At 39.2% G+C, this 25,717-nt stretch overlaps 1 protein-coding gene across 18 annotated transcripts in view; it reads left to right on the top strand.

Moving 5' to 3' along the window:
- The window catches only part of LRCH3 (leucine rich repeats and calponin homology domain containing 3), a 59,227-nt gene that overhangs the window by 32,748 nt on the left and 762 nt on the right, over positions 1-25,717 (top strand). Inside the window, exons 8-23 of one of the 18 annotated variants that reach the window (XM_019007788.1) lie at positions 174-294; positions 2,724-2,872; positions 4,174-4,250; positions 7,009-7,104; positions 7,507-7,558; positions 7,695-7,835; positions 9,074-9,121; positions 10,247-10,300; positions 13,310-13,390; positions 14,676-14,747; positions 15,579-15,627; positions 16,121-16,234; positions 16,818-16,936; positions 18,431-18,568; positions 20,645-20,722; positions 22,993-25,371. In XM_019007788.1, the coding sequence (XP_018863333.1) occupies positions 174-294; positions 2,724-2,872; positions 4,174-4,250; positions 7,009-7,104; positions 7,507-7,558; positions 7,695-7,835; positions 9,074-9,121; positions 10,247-10,300; positions 13,310-13,390; positions 14,676-14,747; positions 15,579-15,627; positions 16,121-16,234; positions 16,818-16,936; positions 18,431-18,568; positions 20,645-20,722; positions 22,993-23,193 (1,590 nt within the window). In that variant the 3' untranslated portion in view covers positions 23,194-25,371. Of the gene's footprint in view, positions 1-173; positions 295-2,723; positions 2,873-4,173; positions 4,251-7,008; positions 7,105-7,506; positions 7,559-7,694; positions 7,836-9,073; positions 9,122-10,246; positions 10,301-13,309; positions 13,391-14,675; positions 14,748-15,578; positions 15,819-16,120; positions 16,235-16,357; positions 16,937-18,430; positions 18,569-20,644; positions 20,723-22,992; positions 25,372-25,717 lie in introns of those variants that run through there. The other 17 variants (XM_019007789.1, XM_019007790.1, XM_019007792.1 and 14 more) reach the window with 17 other exon arrangements.

Below are 25,717 nucleotides of genomic sequence, written 5' to 3' on the forward strand. Positions count from 1 at the left end.
AAACAAAGCTCAACTATATGGTTTTTTTTAAATCAATACATTATATTTTGCTTTGCATTAGTGTTTTGTGGTTGTAAAACAGGGCAATTGAAGTACAAATCAAGAAGTAATAGATTACAAAATTATGTTTCTGAAGAAAAATGTTTCCAGACTTCACTGTTTGTTTTCCAAAGCCAACAGATGAGTTCTCAGATCTCCCGTTGCGTGTAGCAGAGATCACCAAAGAACAGAGACTGAGGAGAGAAAATCAGTACCAAGAAAACAGAGGGGGTGCAGTTGTAACTAATGGTGGAGGTAAGTAGTGACCTTTGCTAACAGTATTTATTGTCATCATTATAAAAGTTCCAGAATGTTTCCTATAGATAGTAGCTTGTTTAAAGAGGAAAGAAGCCCAAAATGTCTAGGTGGAATTACACAAAAACAGCGTTGTGGAAACTGTAAAACTACTGTTGTTTCAAGGAGGTTAAAGGCAAAATCAAATAGCAGAATTGGTATTTTCTTGAAAATGTTGTCAGCTTTTGCCTGTATCCTATGTTAGAGTCTCCAGCTGTCTCAAATGGTATTTTGGAATATTGAATTTCAGTGCATGGAGTTTTGCTGTTTGAGCTTCTGGGGAAAATTTACTGCCATAGTAAATTGTCAGTGCTCTGTGCTGACTGCTGTCAGAACAGGATGAGCAGTTTTGTCAGGGAATTTTATATTTCTGACTAGTACAAGTGTCTCATTCCAGTCTTGGATTTTAATCCAAACTTATCTTCCAGGAGGGCTGGTTTTTGTGAGTGGCAGTGCTTTGTTGAACTCTCTCAATTGGTGTCCTGCAGTCATACAGGATCACCTTCATAGTTGTTCAAGAGGTGATCGTGCTTTCCATGTTTCTTGATCTCCACAGTCGTCCTTCCTTTTAACTTCCAGTAATCTGCATCTACCAATGTCTCCTTTTGTTTATATACCTTAATTTTAAGTCTTTCAGGGTGTTTTTTTCAATCATTCCTTCTTCTCCATTGTTTTGCACTACTTATTAGATCTCATCTGCATATACTTTGATTGATTCTTCTTTCTCAGCTGCTCCCTGTTTTTCATTTTCCCTGACGGCTACTGTTCATTTTTTCTAAGTGTTGCTGTTCTCAGCTACATCTAATCTCCTGTGCCCAGCTCCCACTTTTTTCTTCTTTCTTCCCTCCTCCTCCCCATCTTTATCTTTTGCCATCTTCTTGGTCTTAGTCTTATGTGCCACAATTTTTTGTTTTCTCTGCCACCTTCTAGAAATACCTGAAACTCTTTAGTTGTCTCATGCTCTTTCACACATTAATGGGGAAAAAATTCAGTTCAAACAGTTAAATTCTGGCAGTTAAAGGAATTGAAGACATGGTGTCATGGGGAGCTCTGGGCAGCCTTAATAACAGGTTGTGCTGCCAGCTCTGCCTCCAAGACTAACTTTATTTTGTTCTTTGGGTTTTGTACACCAGGGATTTCAAAATGCCTAGCAGACTTTTAAGCTGGAGCATGATGTAGGTCTGTCTGAGAGAGGCACAAACCATAGCATGTGGCTATCAGAGATCCAGATGATTTGCAGTTTTGTGTGCCTAAGACAAATACTACTGTCTTTCACCTTTTTCTGTATTACTATGGTTATTATCATCATCATTATTTAATAAGCAAGCCTGTAAAGAAGGGGAGTTTGAGGTGTTTTTTTTAAGATTTGAAACTGAGATGGAGATTTAATGAAGCTATACTGTACAGGAATGTAGTTTTGGATGGTTGTAGTAGCAGAGGGGGTGGCTTTGGCAGTAACAGTTGCTAGATTGTGTGGTGAGGCAAAGAGAAGTCTGTTTCAGACAAGCAGGAAAGGGGCGGGGGAGTGAAGAAGAATGTCTGGAAGAGTCTGGAGCAAGTTTGGGAAGAGTTTTAAGAATAAAAGAAAGCTCTAGTGCACTGAAAGGGAACTTAGGCTTTCCCCTGCATCCCCAGTGCAGTATTTTTCACCAGAGGCATTTGCTCAATGTCATGACTCTCAGAATCCCTGGGCAGAATGTGGAAAAGCAGTGACAAGTGAAAAAATTGCCCTACATAATATCTCCCACACAAAGGAAAATCAATACCATCCAAACCATGCTGTTTCTTGCTCTCATTTCAGTGATTCCTAATTTATTTTTTCATTCTTCTTTTAAAATATAATTGCAGGTGCCTTATATTGTTTTAGAGCAATTTTGTTGTTTTCTGTAGTGTTGTTCATTATTTCCACATACAGGTCACATATTTATTGTATTTGCACTCAGATAACTTAGACATGCTGCTTTATTTTGTTGTAGTAGTAATAGTAGTAGAAGGATCTGTCCGTTCTGATTTTTCTGACAGAGAACCAAGAGAAATTATCCCAAACTGTACACAGGTCATTACACAGTCTTGATAAAAGCTGAAAGATTTTGATATATAGTTTTTGAAAAGGAAATCACAGTATTTTCTTTTTCAGTCACTGCAAAAGTATCTGTAACCAGCAGTATAAAACTGCTTCCTTGTTGCTTTTTAAAAGGCATAAATTTCATCATTATTTCAAAATTTGTTTGTCTAATGTTAGTGGGCCTGGCAAAATCCAGGAGCTTTCAGGCTGAGCTTTCCCAGATGGCAGAAAAAGCAGGGCCCTCTGACCTTGCTGCATTGTTGGGTTTTTTCCTCTCTCATGGCTTACCTAATTGTGTGTGTTTTCTCTGTGTATGTTTGTCAAGTGGAACATGATCTCGATCAGATCGACTACATTGACAGCTGTGCCACGGAGGAGGAGGAGGAAGAGGTGAGGCAGCCCAAGTGCCTGGACTCAGACAGCCTCAGCTCCCAGTTCATGGCATACATAGACCAGCGGCGGATCTCCAATGAGGTGGTGCTTTTACTGCATTTCTTCACTTCACACACCCCAGCAAAGCCTTGTGCAAACTCTCCCCAGTTAAGTCATTTGGATGTTACACTTCTGGAGAGAGTCCTCAGAAACTGAACCTACAGAAGCAGAGATTTAGCCAACATCATGTTTCCTTCTGTGTTCTGTCAGTCTTAATTAATACCTATGTACAATTCAGTGTCTCACTGTACAGACTACAGGAATAACTTGTCTAAAAAAAATCTTTGTGGCTCCTCTGCTTAAACAGTAACTATGGTGCCGTGATTCAGATGTGTCCTTTAAAAGCTCTGCATGTTTTGAAGCAGAAAGATATTTGCTATTTGAAGAAAGGAAAAAAAAAGTGGATCTTTAGCTTTTATGTAGGAGCTTGGTCCCTATCTTGTCAGCTTCATAGTACTGTGTTTAAAATCAGTCACACAGATATGAGAGATGCATTCATTTTGCAAAGCTCACAAATTCAACATCAGATCACGGAAACTGAAGCACAGACACTAGAGCAGAACTCAGAAAATTCAACTGTAGGCAATGCAACCTAAGGACTCCTTGCTGTAGGTGGGGAAAAGTCAGCTCACAACAGCTATTTCTTGGGGTCTGTCTAGTCTTAACAATTCAGCTGCTTTTAGCTGAATGAGTAGCTTCTCTAAAAAGTCCAAAATACTACTTAAGAAGGCTGACTGCAATATAGCAGCATGCATGCAGGCATGAGTGAAAATTAGCAAGTTAATCTTGAAAAGTTTCTATTTTCTTGCGTTAATGGGTGTCAGTGGAAGTTTTTGAATAACACCCAAGTCAATATGTCTCTGTTCCCATAGGATAAATTATTTCATTGCTCATATTAAACCTAAAGTCATGTTATATTAATCCCATGTTTTGCTTTCTTAGGTCTTCTGGGACCTGTCTTTAGAATATCATAAAAGACCATCAGCTCCTTTGTTCTCTTTTTCTAAGAATCCAGTCTTCACTGCTGTACACTTGTAGAGTTAAACGCCAAAGAATGTATTTACATTTCAGTACAAACTTCATACCTACATGAACTTGTCTGCATGATTCTTAATACTGGAGGTTTGAAACTCCTGAAGTTATCAGCAGGCATATTTAATCTTGAATCTATTATTGATTTAAATGTGATAAAAAAATAAGAGTGAGCTTGCTTGGTTGAAAATTAACATCCGTAACTTGTAGTTTGTTCTTCTCAGATGTTTTAAATACCAGTTGTTACAGATGTAGCTCTGCAAAGAGACTGTTTGGCATTAATGTACAGTCTTTTGTGGTTTTCTGCTTAGAGCTCACCAGTAAAACCTGTATCCGTCAGAGAATTTCAGAGAGCAGAGGATACAAGACGACATTTACATCAAAACAGGTAAGAATTACTGTGTTAACAGTAATTTTATCCAGAATTTCATGATGAATTCAGAGCATATATTTACTGAACGTGTTTATAAAATGGCATTGTTTTCTGTTGCTTTGTTGGGAGTGTGTATGGCACTTTTTTGATAAGTTACTGCTCCAAATTAGGAATTGGAATTCTAATAATGGCAGTGAGCAAAAGGCATAACTGTTCTATGCCAATGCTTGACTTAAAATCAGTTGGTTAAACAAATCTCCATAATTAAAGTACATATTTTTAAACTGATTTAATATCTGCTTTTTGTGGTTTGATTAAATCTCATTTGTGCTTTGATTAAATAGTTGATTTAAGCTGTATTACATAGAGAACAGAAGGGATAAAGGTACTTGCAGGAAGGATAGAGATACTGTGGAATATCTGATGTGCCACGAGGACACATTCGTGGTTGACTCCTGCTGGTTTTGGTGTTGTCGAAGATTAATTTATTTTAAAAAGTATCTTTCTGGCCATAATCATGAGCTTACATCAGCAGAAAGGATAGAATGGAAATCAATTCTGAAAACGAGTTGCTTATTTTGATGAAGTATGCCCATGCTCTTTAATGATTACTTGGCTTATTGGAGAGAATGCTTATGTGTAAAATAAAGGTCAGAACTGGACAGAGTATCAATGAGGGGTAGTTAGGTTTCTGAAAGGAATTTTGGATGTCTAGTTAAAAGAAAAGTAAATAAGCAAATAAAAGATACAAAGCAAATTCTTGCAAATGAAAATTGAGCGAACGTTTATTATGCTATTGAGGCATTTCAGTGTTCTGTGGAGTGAAAGTGAATTTGCAGGGACTCAACAAAAAACATGCCCAGTTGTACTTGGAATGTTTGGGGGGGAGGGCAGGGGAGTGGTGGAAAAGACAACTGGTAGTCCTGCCTATGTCATTACTTATGCTGCCAGTAGAAACCAGTTTTCGATGGATTCTAAAATGGTACTGAGAGAAGAAATGAAGCCAAGATGAGTGTGTAAATTTTCCCAGCATTTTGTCAACATTTTAATAGGCATTCTGAAACGTGGAGAAAATATGCAGATACAGTAGCTGTACTGATACAAGGGAGGGTCACCATTTCAGCATGTCAGCATTCCTTACTCTGTCCACAAGTCAGGTAGAAAGTGATGTAGCAATTCTGCCATGTTCTCCACCAAAAAAGTGAGTGCTCTTGGTTTGAAAGATTGATTTTTTTGCTTGTTTGTTTACATACTTTTTATTTGAACATTTGTTCAAATGTCAACATGGAAATAATTAGACTTCACCAACACTGTTTTCCATGATAGATCTGAAGGAAATAGGAGAAGGCTGGTTAGCTGGGGAGAGCTGCTGTTTACACAGACAGATGTTAATGATACAGGAAGTTGTAGTTCAGTAAGGTATCCAGTGATTTCAAAATTTAACTTAAGGATAGCAGCAGATCTCCATGCAGAAGTAGTTAATCAGCGATCTGAATGAATTGTAGCTTACTGTGCTGCAGCAGAGTGAAATTTTTAAGGCACTAAAACCAGAACATGTTATTGCCTTCAAAATTGTGTAAAAACAGACATATGACAATGAGTAATTTTTTTGTATTTTAAACTTGTATTAGTCAAATATTTTATTTTGTGGCAACCACAAGCTGTCAAATGCTTCCACAGTTATTCTGTGCAAATGCCTTGGCAGGCAGCCTCTTCTTTTTTTTTTTTTTTTTTTTTTCTTTTTTTTCTTTTTTTTTCTTTAGCATGCTGGAGCCATTAAAACTCTGAAAGTTGGATGTAACACAGACTTCATCTCTAGAGTACTTATATTAGTTGATTCAATTAAATAAATACAGTTTATGCCTCTGGACAGACTGTGGTGCATTCCTGATGCAACAAAGCTGTGTGTGCTCTGAAGACACTCCTTGGCACTGAGCTGAACCCAGTCCTGTCTGTTTAAAACAGCTCTAAGTAACGGGTTTGTCATGTGCTTCAGTGCTAATTTAAGTAACAGAAGAGACCTGTAACATGGGTCTTGCACATCTCATCTCCATGAGGGCAAGGCCCTAAGTGTGCACACAGTCAGCTGGACTGACATTTTTTGGAAGTGCATGGTTAAGTGTGTCTGTGTTCCATGGCTGCCCCAGGAGCAAAGGTTGCAGAGTTTAGGCTGTCAAGAGTAAGCTCCTTGATTTCCATCAACTTGTTTCTAGGCAGCAACATGTCAGGCTACATAATGTAGGCTGTGGACCTTGGGAATTGTTTCAGTGCTAACATCTGCCTTCCAGCAAAGAACTGACTGCAAAATTTCTTTCTTACTGTTGATATGATGGGTAAGAGTCACATAGGTTTTTGTTTACCTTGTGACTTTGAGGGCTTGTGTCCCTGGCAGTCACCTGATTGGTGAGGAGCAGGTTTGTGCTGAAAATACCAAAGGGTCCTGATGTTTAAAAATAATTCTGCTCTTTCCAGAGCAGAATAAGGCCTGCAATAATACAAATATTGTTTTAAAAGAGAGATTACATCTTTGTGTAACCATTAACCATTGTTAATTAAGCAAGTTATGTTTAGTTATGAACTGCAGTAGTTGTGATCTGACTTGGTATCACAATGTGATTTCTTTAGTCCAAGTTTCACTTTTGTGATTATCTGAAGCTAATTGTTTGGGCATTTCTCTCACAAAGACAGTTGTAATCTGTAGTGGAATTAACCTGACAGTAGTCTTATGTGCATCAGTGGCCAAATCCCCTTCCACCTGCTATCTTACCTGCAGGGATACAGATGAATTACGAAGACCTGAAACTCTAAATTTGATGCAGGACAGAGAGCATCACCAAGTACTAAGGAATTATGTGGACAGGACAGAGAGGTAGGGAAAAAGAAACAGAGTGTTTCTGCAGATTCATTTTATTATTTTCCCCTCCCTCAAATAACCATACTATCCTCTAAATGAGGATCATGTGAGAAATTCCTCGTTTGGTTATTCTTAGAGAATGGGTATAAAGTACTGAGTGTCTCAATGTAGTAGGCCAAATGTACAATCCCACTGGTACATCTTGTGCTGTAAAAAAATGTTATTGCAATTCAGGAGAAGAAATAGAAATTACTTCACAAAATCTGTCATTCATAGTGAGTTAAATCATTAACACAGCTGTTAATAGTTACTCTTCTGATTTGATCAGATGTTTGTATGTCACTGACAATTCATGTTTGCAGAATTTTTATATTTAAGCTTAAAAGTCTACTTACTCTCTGTTTTTGCATTTGTCAGACCCCTGCCTGATTCACCTTATTTTCTCTCGCTATCAAGTCACCACACCCAGGTAACACATAGAATTCAAATAGTTTTGAATGAGTTTGTGGCAAAACCAAACTGATGTTATCCATAAGACACGGGGTGTTTCTCCATAACCCATCTGCAGCTCTGACCTCACAGCCTGATGCCCTGTTTGATTGCAGGTGCCCAACACAGATTCTGAGCTGCACCGCCGGCACATCGAGCGCACCCGTCGGGAGGCACAGCTGGCAGCCCTTCAGTACGAGGAGGAGAGGATGAGAACTAAGCAGATTCAGAGAGAAGCTGTCCTTGACTTTGTTAAGGTGCCTCCTTTTAGTACATACTTCATACTTTATCTTTTCTAAATCCCTTAATTATAACTAATTGCCATGGTAATTACTGCTTGTGTGTTATGCTCCTGGCACTTTATAAGGAATTTGGACAAATACCATTTAAGTCCCTTAAGTGTTGATGCTGTAGCTTAACACAGGCAAAGCTAGAACTGGGGAATAAGATGGAAGATTTACCCAAAATGTAATTGTTGAAAGGAATTCCGATTTTTGCATATTTTACCTAATTTTCTCAATTTTCATTTGCATAGATGTGATGGGATTGGTTTAAGAAAGAAGAGGCCTTTATCCAAGCAGGCATAGAGGCAGTTTAATTTTGAAGACAGATTTGGCAGGGAGTAAATAATCATACACACAAAAATATAATGCTGCCTCATCTATTTTGCTATTTTGTGATAATAAAATAAGTTCTGTAAAGTGTGGGTGCAGACCTGTGGTACATCAGGCACTCACTCTGAGCACTCTATCTTCACTGTCTGTGCATTCCATATGAAGTCTTCTGCTTAACATGCCAGTTTATTTATATGATAGTTGATTTAAATTTGTTTTACTGATTGCTGCTCTGGTCACTTACCTGAATCTCACCATCACAAATGTAAGAAATGTTATGGTTAATATTTATTTTGGGTTTAGGGTGGTCTGCAGAGAGGCAAAGGGTGGTTTATTGCTTATATTTAATGTATAAAGTTAGTTTAGAAAAAGGGTCTTAGCTGCCTGAAACTAGGCTTTTCATAGCAACAACTACTACCAAGCCCCTGGCACTATTTTGTAGTAAAGCTGCTTATTAAAGATTCAGCTCAGTCTTTTAGTTAAAAATTAAGCTTATAGGATGCATGTTGTTCACTGATGAGTCTCCTGGGGCTTTTGGTTTGGGTTTGATTTTTGGGTATTTTTCATCTGTTTCCTTTCTTATTCATGACCGCTTTATTCTCAGCAGTTAAATTCCTCCCTTGGGTTGTATTTTGGGTTCATTATGCATCTTTCATATGCATAATTAGAAATTTTTGGTTGTTTGAATGTGGAATAAAGGCTGCTTTTTTACTGATATCAGGGAAGTTTCAGCTCAGTGAAATTTGCAGTTTTCCCAATGCATGTTCTATTTAAAAATTAAGACTTCTGATTTAAAACACTTTTGAGTTATGCTGGTTTGTTCTGAGTTTTTGTTTCTTTATGAAATTATTTTAAATTTAATTTTTTATTTTTCTGTGTAGCAAAAAGCCTCCTTAAGTCCTCAGAAACAAAGTCCAATGGATAGTGAGGTAAGAGTCCGATAAGAGCCTTAGTAGGGATGTCAGCACTTAAATTCTTAGCTCTCCATCAGAGTTATTTTCCTCATTGTGGGGAAAACACCTCAAAACTGGGTTATAGCATAGTTTTTTCACATATTATTAAGCCTTGGCTGGGTTTTTTTAATGGGGTCAGTCTACTTTTCTTCTGTTTGTGTAGATTGCTTGTCCAAGTGTGTTGTTTCATTGTTTTTTGTACTTCTTCTATGTTCTTTGCAGAAAATAAATTTAATGTTCCATTTTAACCTGCTCCTTGTGAGCAGTATAGTTTATATTCTAACAGGAATGTTCAGTCAAGTTACAGTGCTACAGTCATCCTTCACAGATCAGTTTTTCTCCTGGTTTCCTGTGATCAGATCACCAGTTGTCCCAGAAATACTAAGTTTTAGAATTTTGAGGGTTGTCACAAAAAGGAATAAATAGTTTTTAAGTTTTGTGGTTTTTTCTACTATAGTTTTATAGTAATATAGTTTCCATAATCAAAACCAGGAATACAAATCATACAAAGCTCAGTCTTCTAAAATATACAGAGCTGAGCCAATGACATCTGTTCACTCTCTGCATCAGATTTCTGCATAGTGACAGCTCTTCCACTGGTTGCCATCCCCACCTTCGTCCAGAGAAAGATAATTCACTTGGTAGTGTTAATCAGATCAAAACTTCCAATATAATAACAAATATGATAGTTCTTTAGCAGCATTTTCCAACTAACTCATGTTAAAAAATTACCAAAACATGGGGTAATTGAAATAGTTTTTGCTCCTCTTTGTTCTTAATGTTTTTCTGTTCTTAATTTATTCTTCTAAAAGGTTCTTTGTTCTACCAGAGTAAGCACTCTGAATGCATAGTGTTCTGTATGTACTTGACACAAGACAGAAAGCAGAATAATTGATTCCTTAAGCAATACAACTGTGCTGTAATTCCTGGGTCACGTGGCTGTGTATTCCTACAGAGTTACAGATACTTCATGGATTGTTTTAAAGAGCTTCACAGTGCTATAAGCAAGCAGTACATGTTCCAAAATGTCTGTCTGTTCGTATACCATGTTTCTGACATTGTGTGTGTTTCTGACATTGCTCCATCTCTCCCACCTCCCAGTGTCCCTTTCCATCCAGAAGGTCTCAGCATACTGATGATAGTGCCTTGTTAGTGGTAAGACCCTGCACGTAATGGCCTTTTTCTGTAGCAGATTCTAGAGCATAGAAATGACAACATGTTATGATTGTCTCAGATTAGACCAGCTGTTTTAGAGCTAATCTAAATAGCATAAAACATGACCATCTCCTTTGAAAAGTAGCTTAGCTGTGAACTATGATGTTATGAATATGTCAACACTTTTGCTGTCAGACATTTGCTAATAATACTATGATATTTTTCTACAATATAATTAAAGCTTATATTTTGTTTAAGAGCAGAAGTTACTGATAGTAAGAAACAGTTTCTGAAATGAAAAATTCACCTCTAGTTGTTCTGGTTTGATTTCTTCTCCATTCAGCTTGCTTTTTGATGTGCTCTTCAGTGCCAAGTAAGCAATTTTAATGCTTTATAGAATACAGCCTTCTATTTTAACTTAGTCTATGTCCTGCACATGGGGGTTAGAAATACTTGGCACAAGAAAAAAGTGTTCTACTTGTGAATGCTACAAATCATGAAATACTCCTCATACAGTTTTATTGTTTATTAGTGCAAATGTCTTAAAATGATTTCTTTTGAACACTTACCAAAAATAAAAACATGTATGCACATGATTCATGTTTTATGCTATTTCTTCCTTTGTGGCATCTTAGCAATGTAGCATAACTAAAAATCCAATTAATGTCATAATCTATGTCTAGAAAATTAAGAATACACCTGATTTGCCTGCTCTTGCATGAGTGCATGCCTAGAATTTATTTTCTTGATTTATGTGCTTCCATTATCTGCCTAAATTTTCTTTAGGCAGTGCTCTTGATTAGAGTGTCTCTCTCCTCAATGTGTTGGTCAAGATGTTTACTGTCTTTATTCAGACTTTTTGGATTCTCTGCTTTCATAAGACTACCACTTTGTGGGTGAGAAAGAAAGCTTAAAATGTTAGAGAGAAATTTAATAATCATGTTGCTGTTTAGAGAAATCCCTATCAGTGAGCATATTAAAATGTGCTTTCATAGTTAGGTCATAAAAGCAAGAGAACAGCAGTAGTTTGGGTTGAGATGATTTTCTGTTGTCAGTGAATTTGTCTTTGGAACATACTTTAAATACACCTGTAAGAACCCCATTTCTATTTGATTGAGTGAACACATGATTGACTTTTGTTGCAAATTAAGATACAGAATTTTCAGAAACTACCTTGAAACTGGCTTCCATTGCTATTTGTTTCCTTTTTTGTCTTTAACCAAGTTACATTCTTTAACTTCACAAAAAGAGTGACCAGGCTGGCAGGGAAGGATTGAAAGCAATAATTTCTGTTTTCATTTTTCTTTTGATTCCTCACATTTTTCAGCAGCGCTAAGTTATAATAGTATGTGAAATGCTGCAGTTTCTGATCTGCAGCTCTCTTCTGTGGTGGAAATCCACACTGTGCCTAATGATCACATATGTCAGGGCAGCAGTTTCTTGCAATTACTGTAACTGGAACATCAGGCCCATACTAGCTCATGAATTTGTACCATCTTTTGTTTACACAAATGTATTTTATGTGATAAAAACTTGTTCACCATCAAGGAAACGGTCATCAGTTTGCTTTTAAAAAAATATAAGGGTTTACATTGCTTTTACTTTTTTATATTCTATTGTATTTCATTTGACATTTTCCCTGTCCTTACAGGTTGAAAATTTAACTAGGTCCAATTTCTGAGGACATAAGGAAAAGCTTTTAAAAGTACTAAATCTAATATGTAGTTAGAAAGCAAGTGAGCTTTTATTTTACTGCTTCGCTCTTCTGGCATTGTTAATGCTTTAACAAAAAATCAAAGTTGTGAATCTCCTTTTTAGAATCTTTTGTGTTTCTTCTGGTCATCTTGTTGCTGTCTTTAATCGCTAATTAAAATTAAAATGTATTCATGTTGCACAGGTTACTCTGACCATTTCCTTATGTTTATAAACAATGTCAGGACAGTTGGTCTGAAGTGTCAGAATGATTGCTCATACCTTCTGTGAATGTTAATGGTTCAGTTTAGTTGTAGTTTCTCCTGCATACCTGTGATTTGAAGTGAAGTCTGGCTGTAGAACTTCATTGCACACTGTGGTAGATTTCTTTGGATTGACCTGGGATAGATAACCAGACTAAAAGATTGTTGAAGAAACATAGTCAGGCCTCTCTGAGAAAATAAGTTTTGTGTTAGTCAGAATCTCTTGCTGTTCTCACAAGGATAGTTCCTTTCATTAGAGCAGAGATTACTTGTAGAGCTGGTATCAGGCTTTTTCACACTAGGCTGATGATTTCAGCCTTCATTGCTTCTAAATCTCATTTTTTTCCAAATATCTTCTTGTTTTTCCTATACTGTCCCTTACAAGGTTAGTACTATTAAAGGGGGGGAAATACCCAAAACATCCTCTCTAACTGCTGTTGCATTTCTCTGTTGTGAAGCCCACAAGGTGCTTCAGAAGCATCAGACAGATGCTGTGACCTGTTGCTCTCACAACCTTTGTGTCATTGCTGCCTTGTGCTCCCTTCCTTGTGTTGTTTTCTTGTTGTGGTCTCAAATGTGGCCTGAGGATGTCATATTACTGTTAGCACATAGGATCTCTGGAACATTTTAAGTTAAGACTAAGTTTAAGTTAAGCACCAGAGTGTTACAAATAATAATGGTATGGGTAAAGTAAGCAGGACTTGACTTACACAAACTTGTACCCTGGAATTTTCTCTCAGACCATTGGTATTCATTTGTGTATTCAAATGTTTAATAACCAAATTCCCTTATAATATCCTTATTTGGTCCATGCAGAGTTCTGGTTGGGCTCTCCTTTGGCACTGCCTGTATCTGCAGTTGTTTCTGGCACAGGGAAATTTTTGTGACTTCAGTGCTAGACCTAAAGAGTGCGTGCAGCATGTGCAGAGGGTGGTGTCAGTCTGAACTGCAGCATCCTGGCTCCTTTAGTGTTGTGGCTGCCCTTCCTCACAGTCGTTCTTTGCCTCACTTCTTCCTTTTTTCCCTCTCTTTCTTTCCTTGCTGTCCCTGACAGAATGGCTTTGAGCCTCTCTTTGTGTTTGAGATTGACAATAACACCAATACCATTAAAAGGAGGCCAAGCGCTCGCAAACAGGTGAAGAGCATGTGGTGTGTTGGTGTTGTGATTGCCCCTCCCTGTGCTGTGTTCCCTTCCCTCTGCTCACTGCTGGGTTTGTGCATAGTGACCACTTCTTGTTAGTCTGTGTCAAGCTTGCCCTGCTCTTTTCCTACAGGAATAAGCAGCTGTTACAGCCCACCTAGTTCTGGATTGTTTTAGTGTTCTCATGTGCTAGCTAATGTGTTTTCTAAGTCAAGTGATATTTGAAACTTAAAAAATAAGAAAATCCCCGCCATTTTGGCTCTGCCCTGCTCTGGGGAAAGAGGCAGTCTTGAGGATCAGCTGTAAGTCTGTACAGGTCCTAAAAACATTTGTGTTTAAGGCTTGCCATGAGTGTAAACTTTCCCTTTTAGCCATTCTGGCTGTGCTCTTCTGAAGTGGCAGAATAGTTGCAAATGTTTTAACAGCTAATTCCTACATGTCTTTCACTCCCTGTAGTGTTTCTAGGTGTCATTTGATGTTCTTTCCTGTGTTGAAATGTCACTTTTCTGTTTGAGTGCTGTTTCTGAAAGCATAGTGAGCCATTCAGTCCTCAAATATTAAAGTTTTGATGGTGCTATCAGCGGGACATAGGATTTGGCCTTCCAGATCCACCTGTCAGTGACAGATAGGCACAACTACAGCTCCTGTTCTATAAACAGGAAAAGTTGTTTATTTGGCTGGTTTTGATATTGGTCATGATTGAAATGTGACTGCACTTTATTTGTGGCAACACTGTAAATCCTGACACTGACATCTTCCCCAAGAGTGAGATTCTCCCCAGAGAATCTCATTTACTTTGTGTGTAATCACAAGGACCAGTTGTGTTTGTGGCAGATACAAAGTGGGTATTACTGAGCCTCTTGAATGTGGGTTTCTCTGATTTTTCAGACATGCATAGCATCCTCAAAACATTAAAAAAGAATTCATTTATTTATTTTTAATGGTGGCCTAGAATGAACTGTTGTAGGGTAAAATTCCTTTTTTTCTGATGGCATAGGTGTTACTAAAGAAGCTTTGGCCTCAGTTACTGTTCTTAATTCTGTTTTTAATGTCCCTGTATTATATGTAAAAGAAGCACTGTACCTCCCAGAAAGTTCAGGGGGGTAGGAGGGCTTTAACTATAGTTCAGCACGCATTTATATGTGTTGCTTGTTGAGTGTTTCTGAGAAGTGATCGTGATCACCTCTTAATTTTTAGCTTTGCTGCGTTCCACCTTTGTGTACGACCTGTTAGCTACTCACTAACTCTGCTACTGCCTTCTGTTTCTTTCTGCATTCAGTCACTTTCAGGGTTGAACCAAGAAAGCTGTGCTACTACCCTGCCTAGTGCCTCTACCTTCAGTCCTGTCAAGGTATCTCTTGCTATTATCATTCACCACTAGAGCCAACAAAAAAATCTCGGATCCAGTCATCGGTTTTAACAGGTGTTAGTCTGTCAGCATCTAATCAAAAGTTCAGGTAGGGTATGAACCTGATTCACCTGATTAAGCTGTAGTAGGTATTACCTCATCTTAGCTTTAGGCTGTGTCTGTAGGAGGCCTGATCTATAAAACATGGTAACCAGTCTCTGCTCTAAGGGATTCTTGGTTGTCTTTGATGTTGCTTTTTCTGTACAAGATTATTTACTCTTGATCAAGTTGAGTTCATCGAAAGTGCACTTGTATTATTTTCCTGTTTCTTTCTTTTCTGTGGAAAGTGCTGTGCTGAATGCATTCCTCACAAGAAATCATTAGTCTGTGTAAGCAGTGTGATGAAGCCACAGTGTGTTTCACTGGGGACAGATGCTCAGTAAATAGCAGTTCTGCATTAGCAAAGGTGTCAGAGGAGTATCCTTGTTGGGGCTGCTGTATTGTCAATTCTTCATGTTGCTTAAGACCTGTTTTTTGGTGTCCCCTTTCACTTCAGGTTAGAAGGAAGAGTTAAGAATGATCTGGCGTTGCATAGTCAGTGTTGTTTCATCTTTCTTTTTTCTAAGGGAAAAAAAAGCAGTTGTGTCATTTCTGTTACAGAAAAATACTTTGTCTCTGCAGGGATAAGACTTGGGTCAGCATACAGTCTTTTTTCTTATTTCTCTGAAACACATTTAGATGGTTGGAGCTTTTCTTAAAACACAGCAAATTAAAATATAGTCAAAGTCTTTCTAGATTAGGACCATTCATACTCTTCTGCTTTTTTGTTCACAGAGTGATGACAGATCTACCATCTCCCCTGGCTCACCTACCGCTCAGACAGGTAACAGGGACAGGAAAAAATTCTGAAAAATAAGATCAAAATGCCTGCTTGCTTATTTGTCCTATGAAGAGAGGGCAGCATCTGTTCCTGCCTCTATGGCACTGCTGTGTGCAAGAATTTACCCAGTTTCTTGGGCCTCCTTAGAAAAAAAACACAAGGGAAGAGACAACAGGGGTGAAGCATATCCTTAGGCAGAGCATAGGGTTTGGCTGGTTTAGGCCTTCATAGAGGCTTTGGCACACAGATGCATTCAGCAAGAGTCAACAGTTGTTGGAATTGGTATGTGGAATGTGCTTTGCATGCAAGTGTCCTTGGAAGTGCCTTTTCCTGCTCTGCTTTTATCATGCACGGCTGTAATTTATTTTGTCATCATTGCATTAAAATTTTTGGTTTGTTCTTTTTAATTACCACATTGCTGTACCCATTTCCTATTTAAACTCTAACCATTTCCTTCTTCCTCCTTCCTTTCCTGTGCCTTTCCACATTTGTTTAGTCCACCTTTCCCCTCCATATCCTGGCCATGCAGCCCCGCCTTCCTATAGAAACCCTTCCCAGCGACCTGAGAGTTTCCTTTTCCGAACAGCTGTCAGGGATGAAGCCAAGAAAGGTAGGTTATATAGCTCAGAAATCAGCTAGTTTTGCTACATTATAATGACATCTGCATTACCTAGGGCTTGCAGTGTTTTGTTACTTCAGGTCTTTATCATCAAACTACTTTTTCCATTTGTAGATAGATGACATCATATATGTTGTGAACAAACAGAGTTTTATTTGGAGACGTCCAGTATTCTTTTGCCACATCTGTGGAAGTGTGAGAATTCACTCATCCCGGTCTGCACTTAGACCTTTGCCACACTAGCCTTCAACAACTTGATAATTCTTGCATTGCCCAGTAGCCTGTAACAGAATTGGAATTTCTGGAGAAAGACAGAACCATTTCAACACACTCCATGTGGCAAAACTTTGTTGTCGTTTGTGCATGACTATTATCCAACAGAAAGATGAGAATCTAAACAGTGAAGGAATTGTGTTGACATCTCATTTAGGTTGGTAGACCATTAGTTTGATTAATAATCAAAGGTAAGAAAAAGGAATGTAATGCCCCCATTCTGGAACTTTGTGTGCAATAGCAAACAACACAGAGCCAAACTGTGCTTAGTGATTTTCTTTCCTTCATGCTGCTGTTTTAGCCGTTGCTTCATCCTCTACCTGTGCCTTGTCTCCTGCTAATGATTCTGCAGACCCTCGAGTGAGACAAAACTCCAAACAGCGGGAGGAAGAACTGGAGCTGATAGAGCAGCTACGCAAGGTAAGGGCTGCAGGAGCCAGAACGTGGATATAGCAGGAAATGCATTTTGTGACCCTGCTAAATCTGCTAAAAGTTGTCTTTTGGACCACTTTCACTGAACCAATATGGGGCACAACTGCCCAAAATTAAACAGTGTGGTACAGTCTATGTACTTCTTTCAGATGGGTGCAGTGGTGTTCATTTGGTTGTTTGTGGTAGGTAAAGTCAGCTTCAACTTCTGTATAAAAAACTGTCAACTCTTGCTCATGAATGTCTGGTGAACTCTGCTTTTATGTGTGTTTCCTTTCTTCCTTACCAGCTTTCAGTAAGGAGCTCCCTGGACAGTTGCCTTTACTGTCCCCTTTTAAGTCCTTTTTTAAAATTCTTTTTTGCTATGAAGCTGACAGAAAAGCAGATGGAGTGCAGAGACTGCTGCCATCATGGTTTCCTCGTGTGCTCTAGATCTGTCTGTTGATTCTTGCCTTATCCTGAGTTAAGTGCAGAGCATTTGAGCCACGAATGTTTCTAATATTTATGCTTTTTGTCTGCCCAGGGGAAAGACCCTCCTGGTTTTTGTCCAGGTACAATGACAATAAACAGGAACATGGGAAATGCTACATGGCATTAAGGTACTGCTCTGCTTTGCCCCAGACTTGTTTCTGCAGAGCATGAAGGGATTTCTTGAGGTGCTGTAATTAATTGTTTGAATTTTCCAAGTAAAAAGAACATACTGGTTGAAACTAGTCTTAAAAGCCCTAAGTATCCAAGACAGAGAAAATTCCCTCTCTTTGGGAGGAAGTGTTGAAGTAAGGAGGGTCTCCTTTCTCTAAAGGAGAAAGATTACTTGGTGATGTTTGCAAACCTCTCTTATGTTATCTCAGACTGTTTTCTATGTAGTCTGTCTCTTGTTCTGCTCCCCAGCTAAGCTTTATTGTTTTTATAATACTTAAAAAATTAGATACAGTATTACAACTTGGTGACATTCACACAGCATTTCAAATTAGTTTGAAAGCTTGAATTGAATTTCTATTCATTCTCTTAAAAAAATGCTAGCTAGGTTCTTTTTACAGGACTGCTTATGCTAAATAGTTCAGTTTTTATTTAAAGGCAAAAATATTGTCTTGACTTTTGTTAATTGTGTTATCCTCCAACCCACAAAGACAATTATTTTCACTTCTCTTGGCAGAACCATTCTCTGAGAATATGTAGGGTTAGGAATACTGTTCCTAGATCCTGATTTCCATTATTTTTGAATAATGGTTGTATTAGTACTGTGCTGTACAATGAAAACTGTTCTTTGTTGAACTCAATTGCTCCCAGACTGTGGCCAGCCTTGGGCCACAGTAATGCGCAGGGCTTTCCTTGGGCTTATTCAGAAAGCTGGTTGGAAATGCCATGAGGACAGACAGAGTTGTGATGCAGGAACTCTGCCCCATCAGAGCTTGTGCAGAATGCCCCAGCTGGAAGAATGCAGCTCTCAGCTCCCCCATGTGTGTCCCTGTTGGTTTCCCACAGAACATCGAGTCGCGGTTGAAGGTGTCACTGCCCAGCGACCTCGGCGCGGCTCTCACCGATGGCGTCGTTCTGTGCCACCTGGCCAACCACGTGCGGCCCCGCTCTGTCCCCAGCATCCACGTGCCCTCACCTGCTGTTGTAAGTGTGTAACACTGACACTGCTTCAGAGCTGTCCAAAGTGACATCCTACACAGTCCTGTAATCCAGGCAGGCGCTAAACTCAGCATTCTCAGTGAATGTACGTGACAAAAAATAACCATCTGTGCTGTTTAAAAAAGGTCTGCAGTGTCGCTAAATGAAATTCTGTCTGGCTTTGTTTCACTTAAAGGACGTTACTTCTAACAGCTTTTAAGCAAATGTTAACATTTTCATGTACTACCTAAGCACATTAACTTCAAAACTAGTGAAATACAAGACAGTTCACCATGAAAACCGAAACAGGGTATTTTAAAAGATCAAAATGTATGAGAAGTTCAGGAAAACATAGCAGGGAATTACAAGTAGGATCCCACTACAAAAGACAGTGAAACCAGGCAGAGACCAAGTTGATTACTGTGTCCACTTCATAGCACTACAAATTCCTCTGCTTAGGAATTTTAGCAGAACACACTCAATATACTTGGAAAACGGCATCTCCTGGAACAAAACAAATCTCGTCATACCTTTGTGATAACAGGAGAAAAAGGTGGCTGTGTCAGGGGACTGTTGAGAGCATTGCAGTCTATTTTGTAGGGAAAGCACAGAGTTAGAGGACGGTCAAAATCTGTGAGATAACAACAGATTATTTATCCAGTTTGTGTTTGTGGAAGTCAGAAAGTTCAATGAAAATGTTTCAGATCAGCTACTTGAAAGTAATATGGACAGGCAGATTGCTTGTTATGCACCTTTAAATTGTATGAATAAGGGAAAAAAACCAGATTGTTCCTTGGAGAAGAAGTTGAAACATGCACGTGGTCTTCACTTACTCTTCGTTTGAAGTGAGTCTTCATGTTGGTTGGAATCTGAAGTGGCACTTTCAGGGCTGAGAAGTGTGTCATTGTGGTTGTGTCCCTGGGACTTGCTGTGACCAGGCAGATGGCCCCATTATTTTGAGAACGACTGAACTGGACACACCAGTGTTTTAGGCAGACTGGGATCATTCCAAGCAAAGGCAGGGAGCCACTGCTCAGGAGACTTGTGTCAGTGAGATCTTTTCAATGGCCTGGTTTGATGTGCAGCTGAACATTCTGTGTTAAATCACGGCTTTGTCATGTGAATCCCAAGGAAGAGGCAGCCTGGAGTCACATGGCTCCAGGAGCAGAAGAGGCCATCACATCCTGCCCCAGGCACAGTGTGATCTTTGTACTCCCTTGCACCTTTGGGAGAAAGAAGCCAGTGCTGCCCTTTAACCTGCTTCCTTGGTGGGGAAACACAGCACATGAAGGGGACAGAAGAAACCCCATCACTTACAGAAGTGTTGAACACCTGGAGGCTGCTGCCTGCTGCTACAAAGCATGTTCACAGGAGAGGGGAGTTAGTGTCTCTTGAACCAGAAGAGAACAAGCTTTGAGAGCAGGCAAGACAGAGCCTGTGCTGTGGTATGTCTGAAGAGCTGTGAAAGCTGCAGAAAAAAACCTTAGTAGAAAAAATGCCAATGAGTGCAATTCAGACAGCTCTATTAAACACATCTACAGGAGGCTGACAAGCAGCAAGCTTCACTTTCAGTCTTCTGACATTATTTTTTGGTTTAATTTAGCCTTTATTTTTTTACCTCTTTGTTAATTGAGCTATGGTTTGATATTTATATAGTTTTGCATTATAGTAATCAAGAACAGACTCTGGAATGCTTCATGTCTTGAAATTGCTCTGAAATCACAGCATGGAAGCCATGGATGTGCATTTCATAAAAGACTTTTTTTAATGATTGTACTGTAGTCACTAGAAGTGTTAGCCAGTTTTATATAACACTGTGTATATAAATATTGAACTTAGAACTGTCCTTTTTTTAAAATCATCCAGCATTCATAACTTAGCTTTTCATAAAACAGCTTTGAGAACTGGGATGGTTTTCTAAGAAAAGCAAACTTCAGCAGAGCCTGCTTTGAATTAGATGAGCTTATGTCAGTGCAGTGTTTTTGGCAAAGAGATTTATTAAGAGTTTTATTTAAATAAAAAAATCAAAACCTTTTAAAATGTTGCCAGTTAAGAACACTGTATGCCTTTGCTCCTTTGCAGCCTAAACTTACAATGGCAAAGTGCAGACGAAACGTGGAGAATTTCTTGGAAGCTTGCAGAAGGATTGGAGTGCCTCAGGTATGTATTTCTGCTGTCCTGATAAAAATGTTCCAAATGCAGTTTTGCCTGGTGCTTCAGAAAATAAAACATTCTTTGGAATATTAGATTAAAACAAAATGATTAAAAGTTTAGAAGGTTCAGGTACAAGCTGTCCTGCAGTATAGATCAGACTTACCTTGCATGGTCTTCCAGAGCAAAATGAAGCCAGATACAGTTTATCAGAGTATAGTTGATAGAATTTATATTTTAGTACAGATTCACTTAAATACTGTGCATCAAATTCATAATAGCTGATGGACTTCAAGTCTGCCTTTAGAACTGGCAGTTACATCTTCTCAATATTAGGTATGTGAAAGCTTCAAAGTGGGATAAAATCTGGACGGTGGTTTGCATGTGGTTTTTTTTTTATCCCAAAGCTTTTCATGTTCCTTCACAGTAGTTCTCTTACATGAATGTCTCTTCCATCTTACCAGCAAGTCACAGAATTATTTGCCTTTCTCTGATGGTAGCTGTCTTTGCATAGTTCCTACTTCTTTTGTTATGTACTGGTGGTAAAAAGTCTGTCTTCCTTGTCCCCTTTGGAAACTTGTAAGATCTAGGAGGTGGACACATATTACAGTCCATCTTTATCCTGTTGGTCTAGTTATCCTGTTTTATGCTGTCCTGTCCTTTGCACTTTGTCTTATTCAGCAGCTGTCTCAGTACAAGTAGTTTTAATACATTATATTTTTCTTAGTTTCCCTTCCAGTGCACTAATTGATTTGGGTTTTTACATTGCTGAGCATTGGTGTTTCTGTTGTAAGTGCTGGTTTTTTTTGTATTCTGAAAGGGAGAAGTAGACCCTGTGACTCATTTCCCAGCTACATCTAAAGGCAGTTCTTAAATCAGTCATGTAGAATTTTCTGGTGTTTTCAGATCACTTGCAGACATTTGAACCACTGGGGTTTTAGGATAACTTACTTATTGAGCTGCCTGGCAATTTCACGTGGCTCTGTGGTGAATCATGTTAGAAGGGGCTGGGGAGTTGTAAGTGATCATTAATGCTGGAAGATCCTGCACTGCTTTGGTCCTCTAAAAACATTTGGACTTTCAGTCCCAGCAGAACAGCACAATATAAATTCATTTGGGGTGTTGTGCAATTCCATCCCAGCTTCCCTATTTATAGCTCCCTCAAGTATGAAGATAAAATTTTTATGGGATTGCAGTACAAAGAAGATCACTGGAATGACCCACAATCAAAACCAAACACAAAGGCCAATCAAGAAAAAGTCCCCTGTAAACCCAGGCTGCTCAATCTGCTACCCCTACTGTGTAGGGCCCTACACAGTTTTCTCATATATCTTGTTTTAATGTGAAAGAGTTCAAGGAATGTCTGTCTGGGAAAACTTAGGAAAATACCCTCCCTGAACTCCAAAGCTGCTGTCATATGTTGTCTGCATTACATCTCTGTTGAGATGTGAACATAAGATACTTGCATGTAAGAGTAGCATGGCAGCCTAGTATGTTTTTCTTGAAAAATTGCCTGCAGGTTTTTCATTTAATTTCCATTCTAATTGCAAAAATAATAGGATTTCTGAAAGCACAGATCCATGTAGGAATACTTGCCTTTTAAGGGGAAGGCTACTTTTAGAAAGGGCTAATTACAGGCACCACAACAGAGCATCAATTTGTGTAGGACTGGTGATTTTAAAGCCCTTGGATCAAAGGAAACCCTGAACAGCTGAACAGCTTGATCCATGCATCTAGATTTCACTGATTATTAGCAGTTACCTGTGGGAAAGGGACACAAGAGACACACAATGGGAATAGTTACAGAACTCTTAAACTCTAATTAGTAATAGATATTTCTGCAGAATGCTGCATTCAAACATCAGTTACACATAAATAATCTCTTGTCCTGCTGTTTTCCTTAAGTTACATGTGGAGGCTGAACTTTGGTGAGTATTCAATGCCAGCAACATCTCAGATAGCCATAACATCCTCACTTCTAGAGAAAAATGGGTTTCACTAAGGCTTGTGTAAACCGCTGTTTTTAACAACAAGGAGTAGTTACATGTTGAAGCTGGAGAGGTGACAGGCACCTCACTGAACACTAAACACTGACACTGAGCTCTTTGCAACAAGAGTCTTGCAGATTTCTATGTGAAAATTAACCAGCTGTGATGTGCTTCTCAAATGTGTAGGTTGTATCTGAGATGTCTGATAACTGCTTTGTGGATGTTGCTATGGCTAACTGACTGACTTTTTTTTCTGTCTGTTTTCCCTTCCTGCTCACACACTCTGGACAGGACAATCTTTGTTCCCCTTCTGACATTCTCCAGCTAAACCTCAGCGTTAAAAGAACAGTTGAGACTCTTCTTTCCCTGGGGACAGATTCAGAAGAATCCAGTCTCGTGTCTCTTTCCGTTCAGCTCTGGGGCTTTGTGGTGTTTTACTGTACTCTAATGCTAACGCTCTGTATGTTCTATCGCTGGGTCTTTTTTCTCTAGTGAAGGATAGTGGTGCTGCTTCCTCCCTTCGTCACTCCAGTGCTTGGGAACAGATTCTGGGCTTTGCCAAGACTGTGTGTATGAAGTGCTTTGTTTCCCACGGATGGGACAGAGGTGACAAGTACGATGTGGAAACATGTTGGTGCACCCACACCACCATCCGTGACCCAATTCCCATTTGTATTTGCTGTGTTACATTGAGCAGATGAAATGCTTTCCAAGGGAGGAGGTGCTGTCCCTGGGCTCAAGTGAGGGCTGAGGTCAGGACACGTGGTGCATGCTGTAGTCTGCTGACCAGTGGTGTAGTGAAAACTGCAGTGTCAATTTGTGCCTCTGTTCCCCCATCTGTATAATGGGAAATGCAACCACTTTGGTAGATTGCCTGAGGATTATCTGATGAAAAATGTTAACAATGTGAAGTATTTTTTTCAATGTCAGTGTTCTTGATGCAATCTCACAGTCTTAGGAGACATGGTCTGGTATTGTCCACAGAGCTTTCTAACTGGTTTGTTTTTTTATCCCCAGTCCTTTATCCTGCTTCTGAGCGCATTTGATTTCTCAAATTTATAGACTCTGCTGTATTACTTTGAGTCAGGTTTTTTTAGAACAACTGTCAATGAATCCTGAACTACTTGAACTTGATAGCAGTTCAAGCAGAAAAATTTCAGAGAAATTGAGCTCTTCAACAGCTTTAAGAGAAAAGTGTTCTGGAACAGAAAGAAAAATCTTTATGATCTTGTCAGGTGCTACAGAATGTCATAGCATTTTACTGTGATCTGGATAAGACTTACCAAAAATGTGTTGAATTGTCACTTGATCTTGGGAACCCCAACCCAAGCTTGTTCCATGCTTAGTCCCTTCTTTCTCTTATCCTGTCATTTTCAGAAACACTTGTATCATGCAGTTGCACAAATAAAAGTCTTGGCTGCACAAGCACTCTTCACTGTTTTACAAAACTCAGGTAGTCTTCCATAAAGCTTCACAGCCTTTCCCTCCCCAGGGAAAGCATCCTGGTGCTTTAATGCTTTAATGTCTCAGGGACACCTCAGAACTTCAGGGCACTCCCCATGTGTGTAACAGACCATGTCTCCTCAGAGTGGAGATCCATTCAGGGAGCTCTGCTCAGAGACCAGTGACAGGTAAGTGTTCAGGAGATGGCTGTTCCAAATGTGTCTTCAATAAAATTCTGTTATATCTGCAAGTGCAGTAAATGGCTTGGAAGCCCAGTACAAGTGGTGCTGGCATTCCAGCCGTAACATGGAACACCTCTGAAGCACAGTTTAAGGTATACAGGAGTTCAGTTGAAAATGGGGTCACTACCAGTAAAAATGTGTTATCTGTATGTGGGTCTCACAAGCTCTTGTACCATGAAATGAGTATTTATCAAAGGAGCAAGTAAGAGCTGCTGCCTTCTGTCCAAGTCACACAAAATGTTCTGTCCAAGCCAAACATCACGGAGTAAAGAAGGGACTTTTGACAGAGGGAGATTGTTTTATTTTTAAGTAAGCTATTTTTGTACTGTTTACTGGTATGAACTAAAATGAACTCAGTTCCTGTGTTTCTTAACTTCTAATGAACACTGTGATAAAAGCTGCAAGGGGTTTTACACTAACAGTGCCTTCCAGTTTTTAAATTTTGTTTGTCATTACTGTGTGTGGTATGGAGTCATTCCAAAGCTTTTCCCCCTTATCTGTTTGCATACATAAGAAAAAAGATAAGGCATATTTCCTCAAGTTTACAAGTATTGTCTCAAAAAGCACACTTTTTCAAAGTAATATACATTTGCTGGAAGAAAAATGTATTTTAGCCTGAGCATATGGCTTTCTATGAGAATTGCAGTCGGGGCTCGCTTGTTTTCTCTCTGCTCAGAGCTTTGAGGGGGAGGAGTGTTGGCTGCCACTGTTTGTGCTGAAGGATTTCTTTAACCTCAAAAATCGGTAAATACTCAAGTGGTGAAATGCCAATGGATGTGAAAGTAACACATGAAAGATAGTCTCTAGCTCTTCAGGAAGGACACACTTGGGTTGTTTTCTGCAGATACAGAGAACTGTTAGACATGTATCCTGACTGTTGTAGAGTGAGGATGGCCAGGAGGTGCCAAGGACTTCTGTAGGATGAGGCTCTAACTACATCTTAGACTGAGAATAGCACAAGTATTAATAAACAGTTTGAAACCTCTTTTTGCATGTTGCGTATTACTGTTAATCCTCAGGATGATTTTGGGGGTCACCTGCTAAGCGCTTTGGGGAGGTGAGTGAGTGGTAGTGACTCATTCCCTGCTCCCCACCAGGGTTTCCTCATGGCTGTAGCTGAACAGGCTTGTCCCAGGAGGACTTTCTCCAAAAGGTGTGATTTAGAAAGGAAGCTGTGGCTCCTCTCCTGCTCTGTGTTGTAGCACATTGATCGTATTGAAGCAAAGCTTCCCCCTCCTCAAGTTCATCTACTTTGGTTTCATAAACCACTGCCATCTCAGTGTGGGCAGAGATGGAGGACAATTTGCTATTCCTCTTTTCTCCCACAGTCC

Source organism: Parus major, chromosome 9, assembly GCF_001522545.3.
Source record: "Parus major isolate Abel chromosome 9, Parus_major1.1, whole genome shotgun sequence".
NCBI lineage: Eukaryota > Metazoa > Chordata > Aves > Passeriformes > Paridae > Parus > Parus major.